At 39.4% G+C, this 15,181-nt stretch overlaps 1 protein-coding gene and 1 pseudogene across 6 annotated transcripts in view; one reads left to right on the forward strand and one right to left on the reverse strand.

Moving 5' to 3' along the window:
• AP4S1 (adaptor related protein complex 4 subunit sigma 1) overlaps positions 1-15,181 on the forward strand; it is a 50,135-nt gene that overhangs the window by 25,090 nt on the left and 9,864 nt on the right. For all 6 annotated transcript variants that reach the window (XM_040476871.1, XM_040476872.1, XM_040476874.1 and 3 more), the window contains exons 2-4: positions 5,051-5,253; positions 8,411-8,497; positions 9,342-9,410. In XM_040476871.1, the coding sequence (XP_040332805.1) occupies positions 5,116-5,253; positions 8,411-8,497; positions 9,342-9,410 (294 nt within the window). In that variant the 5' untranslated portion in view covers positions 5,051-5,115. The remainder of the gene's footprint in view (positions 1-5,050; positions 5,254-8,410; positions 8,498-9,341; positions 9,411-15,181) is intronic.
• On the reverse strand, positions 11,203-11,926 carry LOC121031617 (ubiquitin-40S ribosomal protein S27a-like; annotated as a pseudogene).

A 15,181-nucleotide genomic window follows, 5' to 3' on the forward strand; every position in this document is an offset into this window, starting at 1 on the left:
AAAAAAAAAAAAAAGAAAGAGGGGATTGGGATAACCAGGAAAGGCTTCACTGAAGAAAAAAGGTGATATATTATCATAATAACATTTGCTAACACCTATATAGCACCTAACTGGCAAACACTGTTTTAAGAACATCACATATACTGGGGCGCCTGGGTGGCTCAGTGGGTTAAGTGTCCAACTCTTGATTTTGGTTCAGGTCATGATCCCAGGGTAGTGGGCTCCATGCTGGGCACGGAGCCTGCTTGGGATTCTCTCTCTTCCTCTGCCCCTCCTCCATTCACTCTCCCCCTCCCTCTCTCTCTCAAAATAAAACAAACTTAAAAAAATGTAAAAATAAAATAAAAAGTTAATGTTTAAGAAAAAAAAAACATATATATATATACACACACACACACACACACACACACACTAACTCCTCTAATCCTCACAACCCAGAAAGTACTATTGTTATTCCAATTGTACCATGGACTGAGTACTAAAAGATTAGTAACTTTCCCAGGATCACAAAACTAACTGTGAAGCCCCAATGCATACATTTTTACTATTGTGCTTTTTGAGGACTTTATGTTTTCCTGGTGGAAATTTGCTTCTTAACTTGAAGGATTTTATTTCAATCACTTTTATGGGGGCAAGATTGTTTTTGTCTAATATTATGTGTGTGTGTGTGTGTGTGTGTGTACTAGAATAATCTGGAGCTAGAAAGGATATTAGCCATCATCAAATACCACTTTCATTTCTAGAAACTTCATACTCTACCATTTTCATGCATTGTCATAGTTTGGTATTTCCCAAATTGTGCAGCAGCATTAGAGAAATTGACTTGATTGTTCCCAGAGCTACCTAAAGTTGATGCTTATTTAGTTTACATGAACACTAATGACACTAATACACTGAGCAAGGCATAGAGGCAATGTGATAAAGAGAGCATTATATTCTAAGTCAGGATACCCGAATTCAGGACTTCACTCTACATCTCAGATTATCAGTTTTCCCATCTGCAAAATGAAGGGAGTGCACATTGGGGAAGACAGATGTGAGGTGCATATGTTGCCACACCCTGCTTCCTAACCCACAACTGACATTACTAATCATTCAAGGCATCTTTGAACCTGAACAGTTCCAGAATCCTTCCCAACATGGTGCTCAAAGCAGCTGATACAGTTAGTCACAGTTGGCACCCAAGTTGAAATCTATTTGTCATCTTTGGATAGGACAGTTTGTAAAGACTCTTCCAGTTCTAACTCCCAGACTATCAGAAACACCATCAGAAATATGACAGTGATGCCCAATTCAGTATGTATTTCAATCTTTCCAGTCTGTCTTTTCTGTAGGCTTTAAGTTTCCATCATATGGGGTCTTGGGACATTGATCTGCTCATATTCTACTACGACTCTACCAGCCTCCCTCATCTTGGCCTTTAGGCATCCTAGCACCCTTTGCAGAATGCTTTCCCCAATGAAATTTCCCTTCTTCATTCGTCCTTGATTCACACAGGCTCTTGGGCATGGAATCCCCTAACTTCTGGCAATGAAACATCTCCCCCAGCTTTGTGTGTTGCTGAATGCAGAGTTTTATAAACACAGGAAGTTCATACCTGCTCCCTGGCCACTCCCAGCACTTGTCTAAGCATATTCTTTCCTTACTGCCCTACCTGAGTTTCATAATTATTTGACTTCCCTCCTCCCTGATGATGAGTAACCAGGATAGTTGCTTAAAGCATTCATCTTCTGTTCTCAAACATGTACTTGTCTCTGAGTCTCCACATTGTATATTTCGGCATTGTGTATTTTATAATAGAGTTTACAGTTTTGCTTGGCCACTATTACCACTGTGTAATCCTACAGTTATAAATTGTGTAATTGTTTATGAGCATGCAGGAAAAAAAAAGATGATGTATTCGAGTCTTTAGATGCCTTCAGCTACTATTTTCAAGACTTGCATCCTAATGACTGTCAATTCAACACGCCCTTGTTTGCCATCCTTGCTCTTGAAGTCAGTGGGAAGGAATGCTGTGCTTGTTAAGGTAGAAACCAATTTGATCTGTTGGTGTATCATCTCAATGTGATCATTTTACATCTCATTTTACCACTTAATGCAACCAAGACATTTAGAGGCAAAGGTCTGGCCATGAGTACCTTTGTGACAATATTTTATTTTCTTCTACCTGGCAGCTGGAATCCAGAGTCTAGGACTGTAATTTCTAACTTTTGTGAAGATTGTTTTAAATTTTTTTAATGTTTCTTTATTTTTGAGATAGAGAGACACAGCGTGAGCTGGGAAGGGGCAGGGAGAAAGACACAGAATCCAAAGCAGGCTCCAGGCCCTGAGCAGTCAGCACAGAGCCCGATGCAGGGTTTGAACCCACAAACTGTGAGATCATGACCTGAGCCGAAGTTGGACGCTTAACCAGCAGAGCCACCCAGATGCCCTGAAGATTGTTTTAAACTTTGCTAACTTTGCTAAAAGGGACTAAAAGAATGGGTGATAACTTAATTTACTAGTTGCTGGCCATAATTTACTGGCAGTAATTTGTGAGAAGAAAAGCAGCCCTTAATACCAAATGACTAAACAGAGTATGTTGCAATCCCACCTGCAGTAGTGAGCCTATCTTCCTGGAAAAGGGAGTGAATGACCACAGCCCTTCCCCCCCCCCACTGGCACAGCTGCCATGTCCCCAGCTGGGTCTAGATAACATCCTGTTCTGCACCCTGAATGAACACAGTAGCCCAGGCTTTGCCAGACTGGGCCTGGCTCTTTCTAGCTCTTAATGTTTGGAATTGTTGTAAGATAACCACCTGTCTGATAGGGTTCAGGAAATGAGATGAACTGGGAGGGCAAAAAATAACACAAAACTTAGTCTAAGAATTATCCCATAATCTGTTGCAACTTTCTCTGTAGAATTATTCCAAATTTTACAAGTTCATTTAAGAACTATTATTAACCTTGGTCTTTTGCACTGTATTTTCAAGGATATTCCAAAATGTGAATATGATACTGGCAGGTGAGTCAGTGAGGTAGTTCTGATACTCATAATGAAAGAAGCACTGGCCAGTTGGCTGAGCGTCCGACTTTGGCTCAGGTCATGATCTCACAGTTTGTGGGTTCAAACCCAGCGTCAGGCTCTGTGCTGACAGCTTAGAGCCTGGAGCCTGCCTTGGATTCTCTGTCTCCCTCTTTCTCTGCTCCTCCCCTGCTTTGCGCTCTGGTCTCTCTCTTGAAAATAAATAAACATTAAAACAAGAAAGAAAGAGAGAGAGGGAGGGAGGGAAGAAAAGAAGAGAAAGGAGCACTAGTCATTGTCAATATTGTGCTCTTTTGCACTGATCATTTCAAAATACAGAATAAGTATAGGAAGAACAAGCTCGAGATTCAATACACCTGAGTTAGAAATAAAACTGCAAGCATGAACCCTTGAGTGATAAGGACAAGTTAGCAGGTGTCAGGGATCTGTGCATGAGCTTGACCTCTGAGCTGCACCTCATTTCTGACCCAAAGTAATATAGAGACTATGGGTGTTTAACATCCCTAAACTTCAATTTGCTTGGCCTTAGAATGGGGATAACACAAGTACCTGACTCAGATAATTGTGAGACTAAAGAAAATATGTAAATTGCTTGATGTAGGACCTTACATAGGACTTGTTAGAGGGCCTTATGGGGGGACTTTGGCAAAGAGTGGAGATTACTACTATGGCTTCCAACACTGAGGAAAGAAAAGTTCACTCTAGATCTTGTCTCCACTGTCCATAAAATAAAGTTCACATTCCTTAGTGTGACTTCTAAAGCCAACTTTATTTTATGTGAGCAGCTCAATTTCCTGCAACTATTATGCTTGCCCCCTGAACTACATCTGCAGTGAACTTTACAAAGCTACCCCTGTTTTCTCTGCCCCACAGTCCCTCATTCTTCAAGATCTTGCTTAAATGCCCCTTCCCTGGGAAGCCATTTCCAACTCTCCCATAATGTTCCCTATCCCTCCCTTCTGTGTACCATAGAAGTATACCTGTCCCCATCACAACTCATCTCCTTGTACTGCTATTACTTGTTTACCTACCTGGGACCTTTGCTAGGGGTAAAGATCAGAAGATCAGAAATCACTACTTCTTAATTTTCCATCAGACAGAACTTTATAGTTCTAGTACAAATACCCTCCACTCTGCCTTTCATGTGCTGAATTTTTGCTCAAGCAATGAGAAATTGCTTATATTCTTCATATCCTTTTGAATATTAGCAGAAGCTGAAGAAAAATAGCCTGGCTGTGTCCTTATAACCTCAACACAGTCGGTAGGATGAAGAAAATCAGACCACAAGTTAGACCTATGTCAACTCTTAACTTGTCCTCTCAGGATGGCTCCAAGTCTGAATCTCCCAAGGAACACATTTCCAGGCAGTACTGGAATACAGAAAGTAGGGGACGGCATTCACTCAGGTCTTATATCAGTGCCATACTCAGCAGGGAGCAGTTCTATCCATTTTGGGAAATCTCCATAATTTTCAACTTCTGAACTTTTTAAGACCTTTCTGCATTTTTACGTGTGTGTGACTTGAGTGGTGTGATCAATGTTTCTGTAAATATTTACTGTTTTTCTATTTCACTTAAAGCCAGCAGTTTTGTACTTTAATAAAATGTTCTATTCCCTCTCTCTCTGCCCCTCTTCTGCTTGTGCCCTGTCTCTCTCTCTCAAAAGTAAATAAACATGTTTAAAAAATTTTAAAAATGTTCTAAACATTGCAAAAAAAAAATCACTGCTTCTTCCTCTTTGTAATCTCTTAGTACTTGACACATAGTTGGCGCCAAAAAAAAAAAAAAATGATGAATCAAATGAACAAATAGTAGTAGAAGGACTGTGGAGACTCAAAATTATGTTTTGGAAGATAGCTAATGAAAATGTATGTTTAGTTACGTATTAAAGCCTCATTTAATTAATAGAAGTAAAGATCAGTATTATCAGATCACATTTTATTTACTTCTGCTTCATATGTAGAACACATTTAATACTATTCTTTGAGGACTGATCTCACCTTTTCGTTGTTCTGTCATCCCTCAGGTTCTAGTTTCAGATACCCCTTGACATAACTTTTGAACTATCCGGAAAAATACTGGCCAGGAAAAATGATAAAATTTTTCCTCATGGTGAATAAACAAGGGCAGACCCGACTTTCTAAATACTATGAACATGTGGAGATTAATAAGCGTACACTTCTGGAAACGGAAGTCATAAGGAGCTGTCTCTCCCGATCCAATGAGCAAGTAAGTTTCTGATTCTCTCTTTTATCTCTGTATTCAACTTGTCAGTGGCAGGTCTGTTATTACTGAGTCTCGAGGGCCATCGTTTTCTTTGAACTACATTCTTTCCATAGCTATTAGGGAAAATAACAAATGAAGTGACATGAAGATTGAAGCATAGCTCTCTTTATATCCCCTTAAGGAAAATACAAACAAGGAGAACCAGGAAACATCTTGAGTTCTTATTTAGGCCAGCATATTTGTCTCAATGCACTGTGGAAGTGGCAGCTCAAATTTATTCCAGCTAATAGACATATCTTCTTTTTTTTGTTCATATGAATTTAGCCCTTACAACTCTCAGGAGTGCCTCTAGCAGGTGGCTTTCTTTAAGCCAAGGGATGAAGGTCAGATGATTGGTATAGAGGTGAGCACTCGAGACAGACTTGGTGCCAGAGGATGACAATATGATCCTCACGTGAAGTGTAATTTTTTTTCTGCTTATCGTTTTTATAAATTTAACACCAATGTAATACGAGAACTAGTGACTTAAAAACAAAACAAATTTGGGGTGCCTGGGTGGCTCAGTTGGTTAAGTGTCTGATTTCAGTTCAGGTCATGATCTCACGGTTCATGGATTAAGCCCCTCGTCAGGCTCTGTGCTGACAGCTCAAAGCCTGGAGCCTCCTTCAGATTCTGTGTCTCCCTTTCTCTCTGCCCCTCCCCTACTTGCACTCTGTCTCCTCTCTCTCTCTCAAAATAAATAAATAAATAAATAAATAAACTTTAAAAAATAAAATAAAAAAACAACAAATTTGATTGGAACTTGTGTTATGATGTAGATGGAGTAAGTGGAAGTTAAAAATTAATAGAAAATAGTAAATCTATCCATTCTGTCAAAATTGAGGTTAAATAAAATCATTAAAATAATAACGAATAGGAATTTTAAAAACTGAGTTCATTTTTACAAAGAAGTTTAATTGGATAATTACTGAATCCAGGTCCTAAACTTTGAGTCCACTGAAAATCACTGAACAAAGTGCAGCAAACTCAGAAAGCTTGTTTAAATCGCCCATTAATTTTGCCACTTTTCCATTTCACAGCATATGTAGAAAGGCTGCCTGTGGGAACCCCTGCTAAGTCTTAAAATATTAAGGTCCATCTGTGCTCAGAAGTTACATGTTGGAACTGTGTTTCCCTTGGCTTCTAAATTGATTTTCCAGTCTCAACATCTCAGAGTCCTCTTTGAATTACCACTTTGGCCTGCCATGGCACACACCGCCTCATTTAGTTGTCTAAAGGGAACAGAAACTATTAAAGGGCCGTGTTAATAGCCACATACTTTAAGTAAACATAAACAAACTCCAGAAGCATTCCTGTTGAATCTTTCTGCAGAATGCAGGCGCTGCACAATTTCAGGCACTATTTTCACTGATAGGTTACCCTTGGAAATACATGCTTTGGAATGAATATACTGTTACATAATTTTGAAGCATTCTAAATTATTTTAGATTTTAAAAGGAACTCCCTGGGCTTTGGGATAATTAGGCACTGAAGTAACACAATCTCAGCTTAGTTTTTATGTTATCCACAAAGGTACTTCGTTGTTTTGTTGTTGTTGCTGTTGTTTTGTCTTTTTGTTGTTGTTGTTGTTGTATGTCAGAAACTCCTGAGAGGCTTTGAAAAATGTTCTTTAGTTCTTTCAACAAGGATGTATTTCCTTGAAAGATCCAACTGAGCAGAAATCACACTGGCTCTACAGTGAACAAAAGCTGCAGAACAGTCCTGTACTTCTTTTATCATAATTTTATTTCTTTTTTTTTAATTTGAGAGAGAAGGAGAAAGGGGGAGGGACAGAGAGAGAGAGAGAGAGAGAGAGAGAGAGAGAGAGAATCTCAAGCAGGCTCCATGTTCAGCGCACAGCCCGACATGGGGCTTGATCCCACAACCCTCGGATCATGACCTGAGCTGAATTCAAAAGTCAGATGCTCAACTGACTGGGCCACCCAGGTGCCCCTATCCTAATTTTAAATAAGAGCCTCAAATGCCTCCATTTTAGATTCTCAAATGACTTTCCTATGGAAGAAATTTCACAATTAAAACTTACCACTTCATCTCCAGGTACACCAAGAGCAATTCGGGCACCAAAAGCGATTATGCCAGTGCAAAAAGCCATACAGTTCATGTTCAATCACATTTGGTCAACCACACCCAACAGTCCAAAGAAAGGGCAACAATGTGCTGTTAGCCTGCTGTCCAATTTCTATCTACCCAGTGTACCCTTTGTACAATGGATGTAGGAGAGAGATGAATGGGGAGGGAGTTGTTTTATCCACAAGTCAGTGGTGGTAAACTAGTTATTAACTCCTAGGAAGCAATGTTTACATGGGAGATTTTGACTATCATCTGCCCCACAAAAGCCAAGATTTTAAATAATTTATAAAAGAGTCTACATTGATTCTTTTCATGGGTCTAGAAAAAAGAAATCAAGATTTTTCTTGATACATACATGTATGTATGCCGTATATATTTGGCTGTTCACTGGCTATTAAATAGGACAAAACTAAATCTCTGCTTCCAAAAGAGCCTAGCGGAAATGGAAAGAAGAAAATCTTTGTCATGTTGGCTTATTTTCATGTTGGGGGCAGTCTGGTACCTTTGCCTGCTGACTTCCACACAGAGCAAAGCAAAGGAATGAGAAGGAGTTCAGGGGGAACCCATGTGGATGCTCAGAGCCTTTTTTTCTAGACCCCTTCTCTGCCTCCCGCTAGAGATGCTTCCATAGTCCCCTGAATATTGTGAAGAGGCAACCAACAAAGATTGTTTAACATTTTTAAATTGTAGATTTCTAGGAATGTGTTGACCCAATACTGAAATCAGAACCTAGAAATTATGCATGCCATTTTGAAGAAATACTTGTTGTCAGGGCACCTGGATGGCTCAGTCATTTGAGCGTCCGACTTCAGCTCAGGTCATGATCTCGCGGTTTGTGGGTTCAAGTCCTGAGTCAGGCTCTGTGCTGACAGCTCAGAGCCTGGAGCCTGCTTCGGATTCTGTGTCTCCCTCTCTCTCTGCCCCTCCCCTGCTCATGCTCTGACTCTGTCTCTCAAAAATGAATAAACATTAAAAAAATTAAAAATACTTGTCAACTATAGCAATTAATATCTAATTGTGTTTTTTCTAGTGCTCTTTCATTGAATTTAAGGATTTTAAGCTGATTTATCGACAGTATGCAGCTCTCTTCATTGTGGTTGGAGTTAATGACACTGAGGTAAGATAAGAGAGGAGCCTATGGGAAATGCAAGAAAACTAAGAATAATAGTCTGATTTTTATTCCTCCGTAAATTGATATATTCCTCCCTACTTGCCTACCTAAGAATTATCTTGACTCTTGAAGGATCTTGGTTTCTGTCAAGGTTAGGGAAAGCTGTGCGGAAAAGAAATACCTGGAATTTTTCTTGGATTAGATGAGTAGCTTGTGGGGAAGCACAAAACCACAGAATGCCTTCCTCAACCCTAAGCAATACCAATGTCTTACCGTGTTCTTTGTGGCACACTGGGGCAGCTTAGACATGTGTACAGGCCAGTCAGTTGTAGCGTTAAATATAGGCTCATATACAAGAAGCCAGAGCAAATGATAAATATGGTTGTGTTGTGATTGAATTTCCTCCGATTTAGTTCACCTTTCCAGAAATGTCAGTCCCAGATCAACAGTACCTGTGGCTATTGAATCCTTGAAAAACTGTTTAAGATCTAAAATACTTGGAAATCTCAAGTTGATTATTTTTTTATGTGTGAACCAAACCTTGAGGTAGTTTCCCCATCTTCACAAACAGAAAAGTAGTGGCATGAAGATCCTAAAAAACTGCTTCAGCCGCTTGATGACGAGGTCAGGGAGTAGTGCTCAAAACCCTAAACACTAGACTCGGCCTGGTTTCAGTCCAGCTAAACTCATTATGAACTTAAAATCTTAGAGGTTAAGATTTTTGACATTTCCCCTACCGATAAGCGTCTTTCCAATAAGTGAGTCATAGAACCATTCTGAATATTTGTCAGTGTCCAATTTCCACATGAGCTATACTAAACCTAATTGTACCCTTCCTTTTTTATTTTAGAATGAGATGGCAATTTATGAATTCATCCATAACTTTGTGGAAGTTTTAGATGAATACTTCAGCCGCGTGGTAAGTCTAAAAACTAAAAAAATGGTTTTTGTCTTCAGCCCAACTTCCCAGAAATAGGTCTATATCAAGAACACATGTTAATATAGAACTTCAATGTGCAAAAGTTAAAACTCAAATGAGGCCACATTTTCTTTACCTTTCCTTCTGGCTCATCAAAGTGTTACAAACCTATATGTGCCTTAGATCTTTATAAAGACTTAGTTCTGCAAGACTGAGAACCTCTTATGTCTTTCTTTTAATTAAGAGACTTTGCTATTTAATTTATTCTCCCTCTCTCTTTTTTTATTTTGCTTTCCCTCCTAAGGCACCAGGACCCTTTTTAGTTTAGGAATCATTTCTATCCAAACCCTTGCTTTGATGGTCAAAACCAACTCCCCTTAAGGAACACATGAGTTCCTTCCCCAAAACCCCTTTTTAAAAAAATGAAATGAAAACAAAACAAAACCCCAGCTGTATTAAAATATAATTTACATACCCCAAAACTCACCCATTTAAAGCATGCAGGCCTTTTTGGGCACCTGGCTGACTCAGTAGGTAGAGCGTGTGACTCTTGATCTCGAGGTTTTGAGTTTGAGCCCCACGTTGGGTGTAGACATTACTTAGAAATAAAATCTTAAAAAATAAATTAAGTAAAATAAAGTTTATAGGTTTTAGTATTTACACGAGTTGTGCAACCACCACACAGTCAATTTTAGAATATTTCCTAACCCCAAATAAACACCATACCTATTAGCATTTCCTTCCCAGTGATCCCCCTCCACCTGCTCCAGGTCTACTTTCTATCTCTATAGGTTTGCCTGTTCTAGACGTTTCATGTAAATGGAATTGTATAATATGTAGTCTTTTGTGACTGGCTGTTTTTACTTAACATAATGTTTTCAAGATTCATCCATGTTGTAGCAGGTATCAGTACTTCTTTCCTTTTTATTGCCAATTAATATTCTGCTATATGGATATACCACATATTATTTATTTATTCATTAGTTGATGTATATGTGGGTTATTGATACTTTTTGGCTCTTATGAATAATGCAGCTTTGAACATTTGTGTAAATATTTTTGTGTGGCATCATAGTTTTAGTCTACCTAGGAGTGGGATTGCTAGGTGATGTGATAATTCCATGTTTAACATTTTGACGCACTGCCAAACTGTTTTCCAAAGTGGCCGCATGATTTAAATTCTCTTTAACAGTGGTTGAGGGTTCTAATTTCTCCATGTTCTTACCAAAGTTTGTTATTATCTTTTTGATTATAGCCATCCTAGTGGGTATGAAGTGGTATAGAGGCCAATCAATGGTGGTTTTGATTTGCATTTGACTACTGGACAACAAACATTGAGGAGCTTTTCATGTGTTTATTGGCCATTTGTATATCTTCTTTGGAGAAAAAGTCTTCAAATCCTTTGCCCATTTTTCACTTGCACTATTTGTTTTTTTGTTGAGTTGTAAGAGTTCTTTCTATATTCAGAATACAAATCTCTTTGAGTGAATTGATTGAATACAAAAACAAGTCTATTTGATTGAACTAACTTGAGTACCTATCAGATATAATTTTAAAATATTTTCTCCCCTTCACTGGCTTTCTTTTCACTTTCTTGATAGTGTTCTTTGAATTACAATAATTTTTAATTTTGATGAAGTTCAATTAATTTTTCTTTTGTTGCTTATGTTTTTGGTGTTATGTCTAAAAAGGCTTTGGAGCACCTGGGTGGCTCAGTTGGTTCAGTGTCTGACTCTTAATTTCACCTCAGGTGATGATCTCAGTTCCCTAATGTCATGAAGATTTACTCCTGTGTCTTTTATTAACTCATACACAATTTCTTGTCTTCAGGTTTGTTGAAGCAATAAGTCAGGCAACATTTGCCACCATAATGTCTGTCAAAGTGGCTAGCACCATTCATCTGAAGAGCACTCCTGACAAAGGGACTGATTTTGACATTCTCATCCAACTTACAGTATTTCAGGATGGCCAGTTTAACCTTCTTTCTCTTATGCTTATTCTTCTTGGAAGTGGTGTTTAGACTTCTTCCTTTTCTTAGCACCACACAAAGTCTCAACACAAGATGAAGAGTGGGCTCCTTTTGTAGTTGTAGTCAGAGTATATCCATCTTCTGGTTGCTTCCAGCAAAGATCAGTCTCTAATGACCAGGAATTCCTTCCTTATCCTGAATCTTGGCCTTCACATTTTCTGTTGTATTTGAGGGTTCAGCCTCAAGAGTGATGATCTTCTCCATAAGGGTTTTCACGAAAATCTGCATCCTGGTGGTGGTTCCAGATGGCAGATTGGAAAAGCTTGAGTAATTTTTGTATATGCTATGAAGTGGGGTCTAACTTCATTCTTTTGTATGTGGCTATCCAATTTTCCCAACACCATTGGTTGAAAAGACTGTTCTCCACCACCCTCTTAGTGAATTGTCTTGCACCCTTGTTAAAAATCAGTTGACCACAAGTGTAAGGATTTACTGAGGCACTTGGGTGGCTCAGTCTTTTGAGCATCTTAGTTTGATTTCAGCTAAGGTCATGATCTCATGGTTCCTGAGATCAAGGCCTGAGTTGGGTTCTGTGCTGACAGTGTGGAGCCTGCTTGGGATTCTCTCTCTCCCTCTCTCTCTGCCCCTCCCCTGCTCATATTCTCTCTCTCTCTCTCTCTCTCTCTCAAAATAAATAAACATTTTCTTAAATTTTTTTTAATGTTTATTTATTTTTGAGACAGAGAAAGACAGAGCATGAATGGGGGAGGGTCAGAGAGAGAGGGAGACACAGAATCCGAAGCAGGCTCCAGGCTCTGAGCTGTCAGCACAGAGCCCGACGTGGAGCTTGAACTCACAGACCGCGAGATCATGACCTGAGTCGAAGTCGGATGCTTAACCGACTGAGCCACCCAGGCGCCCTGATAAACATTTTTAACCAAAGAGCACATGTTAAAAAAAAATAAAGAATCAGTGAAGGTGTTTTACTCTGCTCCCATAGGCCTTCCTGAGCCTTAGTTAGATATTCTTGAGAGGTAGTAGTGGCACAAGCTGAGTTTTCAAAGTTGTTATGTTCTTTCATTTTGCTTTAAAAATTTTTTTAAATGTTTATTTATTTTTGAGAGAGAGAGACAGAGCATGAGCATGAGCAGGGGAGGAGCACAGATAGAGAGGGAGACACAGAATCCAAAGCAGGCTCCAGGCTCTGAGCTGGAAGCACAGAGCTCAATGTGGGGCTCGAACTCACAAACCATGATATCATGACCTGAGCCCAAGTCAGATGCTTAACCGACTGAGCCACCCTGGCACCCTTCTTTCATTTTGCTTTTAAATAAAAGGATTTGGAAGAAACTGTTTCTAGGCTGCTTCTTCCTGAGGCAGTGAGTGAAATCTCCAGAATAAGTAATATTGAGTTCACTAAAGCCTGCTAAGGGCAAAACTCATATTAAGAAGTTATATCTTCAGCCTAACTCCTAATACCAGAATTGTTTGGCAAATTCCCTCTGCATGGGACAATCAACTAGCCTGTCTTCATTGCCTTAGTGCAGTGGTTTTCAAAGTGGTGTTCCCAGCGACATAAACATCACCTGGGAACTTACTAAAAATACAAATTGTGGGCCCACCTCAAAGTGTTGAATCAGGAATTCTGGGTTGAGGTTCAGCAATCTGTGTTTTAACAAGCCTTCTGTATGATTCTGATGCATATTTAAATTTGAGACCCACTAACTTAATGCATGAGGCTTACTGTCAGCCACTTCCTCATTCAGGGGTTGGATCTTGGAATTGCCTCGTGGCCTGCAGGATGGCAGTGCATCTAGTTAGGAAGGAAGTAGTGCTGAAGCTGGAAGATGGCAAGGAGTCAGGCCTTTCCAGACTGGCCTTGAGGAGACAGGGGCCACTGAGGCTGGCTTTAAACTCCATGTTCGTGTTGACTGCTTGGAGAGGATGCCATAAATCAGCACTGACCAATATAACTTTCTGCAGCAATAGAATTGTTCCATGCGTGTGTTATCCAGTACAGTAGGCACTAGCCATGTATGGCTTTTCAAAACTTGAAATGTGATTACTGTAAGGGAGGAAGTGAGGAATTTAATTTTAATTCATTTAATTTACCACAATGATGCTAGTGGTTACCATAGTAGACAGCACAGCTCTAGCTCCTGCTTAATCCTGACAACACTGTCTTACTTACTTACTTATTTATTTTTGAGAGAGAGAGAGAGAGAGAGAGAGAGAGAGAGAGAGAGAGGCAGAGAGAGAGGCAGACAGAGGATACCAAGCAGGCTCCACACCATCAGTGCAGAGCCTGAAGCAGGGCTCAACACAGGGCTTGAACTCACGAATAGTGAGATCATGACCTGAGCCAAAATCAGGAGACACTTAACGGACTGAGCCACCCAGGCCCCCCTGACTCCCACTGTCTTAAGACAGACTGGTTTGCAAGTCAGGGTCTGTGATTCAGAGCTGGCCATGTTCAGCCATTTTAAGGCAACACCTATCAAGAAGAATAACATTTCCCAAAAGAGTAATGTTTTAAACCTGGGATGATAAGAGTGAGTACAAGGGCTATCATTGCTAAGGTTTTTGAAATTATTATTATTATTATATTCAGTGACTGAGAATAAATAGCACATTGCTGAATTCTTGCTGTAATTCTGGGAAGAGAGTCAGTGACCACATAAACCACAGAAGTGAAGATTAGAATTTAATGTAAACTGGTGATTACACAGGACTCGGACAGTACTGGGAGATGACTCAGTTTAGGATGACAGTAGCAGAAAGGAGAGAAAAGCGGAGGGAAAAGAATACTATGGGAAAGAAAATAGAATCTGTCCCACTCAAAGAATGCCTTGTCATCTAAGATTTATTTTTAGGTTTGTGAGTTTTAAACATTCTTTCTGAGGCTATTTTTAATCTTAGTTTCCAAATCTTAAATTTGGAGATCAGTCTCATGCTGTCTGGGCTGAAGGAAGCATCTCAGCATCACGTTTCAAAACAAAAAGCCAACCCAGTTAGCTTCAACGGAGGCAGTTTTGCAAGAGAGGACGGTGGCTGTTGAGGTGGGCTCAGCATTTTCAGTCCTTCACTTGACAAACCCGAAGTCCTTCCAGATACAAATTTAACTCTGTTTACTTTTTTCTCCCTCTATGACTTTTATTTTAAATGTTTATTTACTTTTGAGAGAGAGAACATGAGCAGGGGAGGGACAGAGAGAGAGAGAGAGAGAGAGAGAGAAGATCTGAAGAGAGAGCCCAACACAGGGCTCGAACTCCCAAACCGTGAGATCACCACCTGAGTGGAATTTGGATGCTTGACCAACTGAGCCACCCAAGCACCCCAACTTTTTTATGATATAAACATCTATGATCACTAAAAAAAATTAAAAATACATATAAGCAAAAAGAAAGGGGAGAAGATCATGAGTAAGTTCATGAACTACTGATAGATACTATTAGGTACATTTCCTTTTAGACTTTATGTATCTGTCTATATCCAACTATATCTGTATCTATCTTTACATATACATATATCCATGGGATAATACTGAATATACCGTGTTGTAACTTGCTTTTATTTAACAATGTCAGTACTTATATATCTGTATCCTCATTTGTGGATCTGCTATAATTTATTTAACTAGTCCCCCCTTGATAGATACTTAGCTTGTTTTCAATAATTTGCTACTATAAACAACATTACCCTGAACATCCGATCACACATTGTTATGCTGTTATCTAATTATCTCCTTAGGATAAACTTCTAGAAATAAAACTGATGGATTCAAAGGGTATGCATATTATTA

The sequence above is a fragment of the Herpailurus yagouaroundi genome, unplaced genomic scaffold (genome assembly GCF_014898765.1).
Source record: "Herpailurus yagouaroundi ecotype Mexico unplaced genomic scaffold, PumYag 141, whole genome shotgun sequence".
Classification (NCBI taxonomy): domain Eukaryota; kingdom Metazoa; phylum Chordata; class Mammalia; order Carnivora; family Felidae; genus Herpailurus; species Herpailurus yagouaroundi.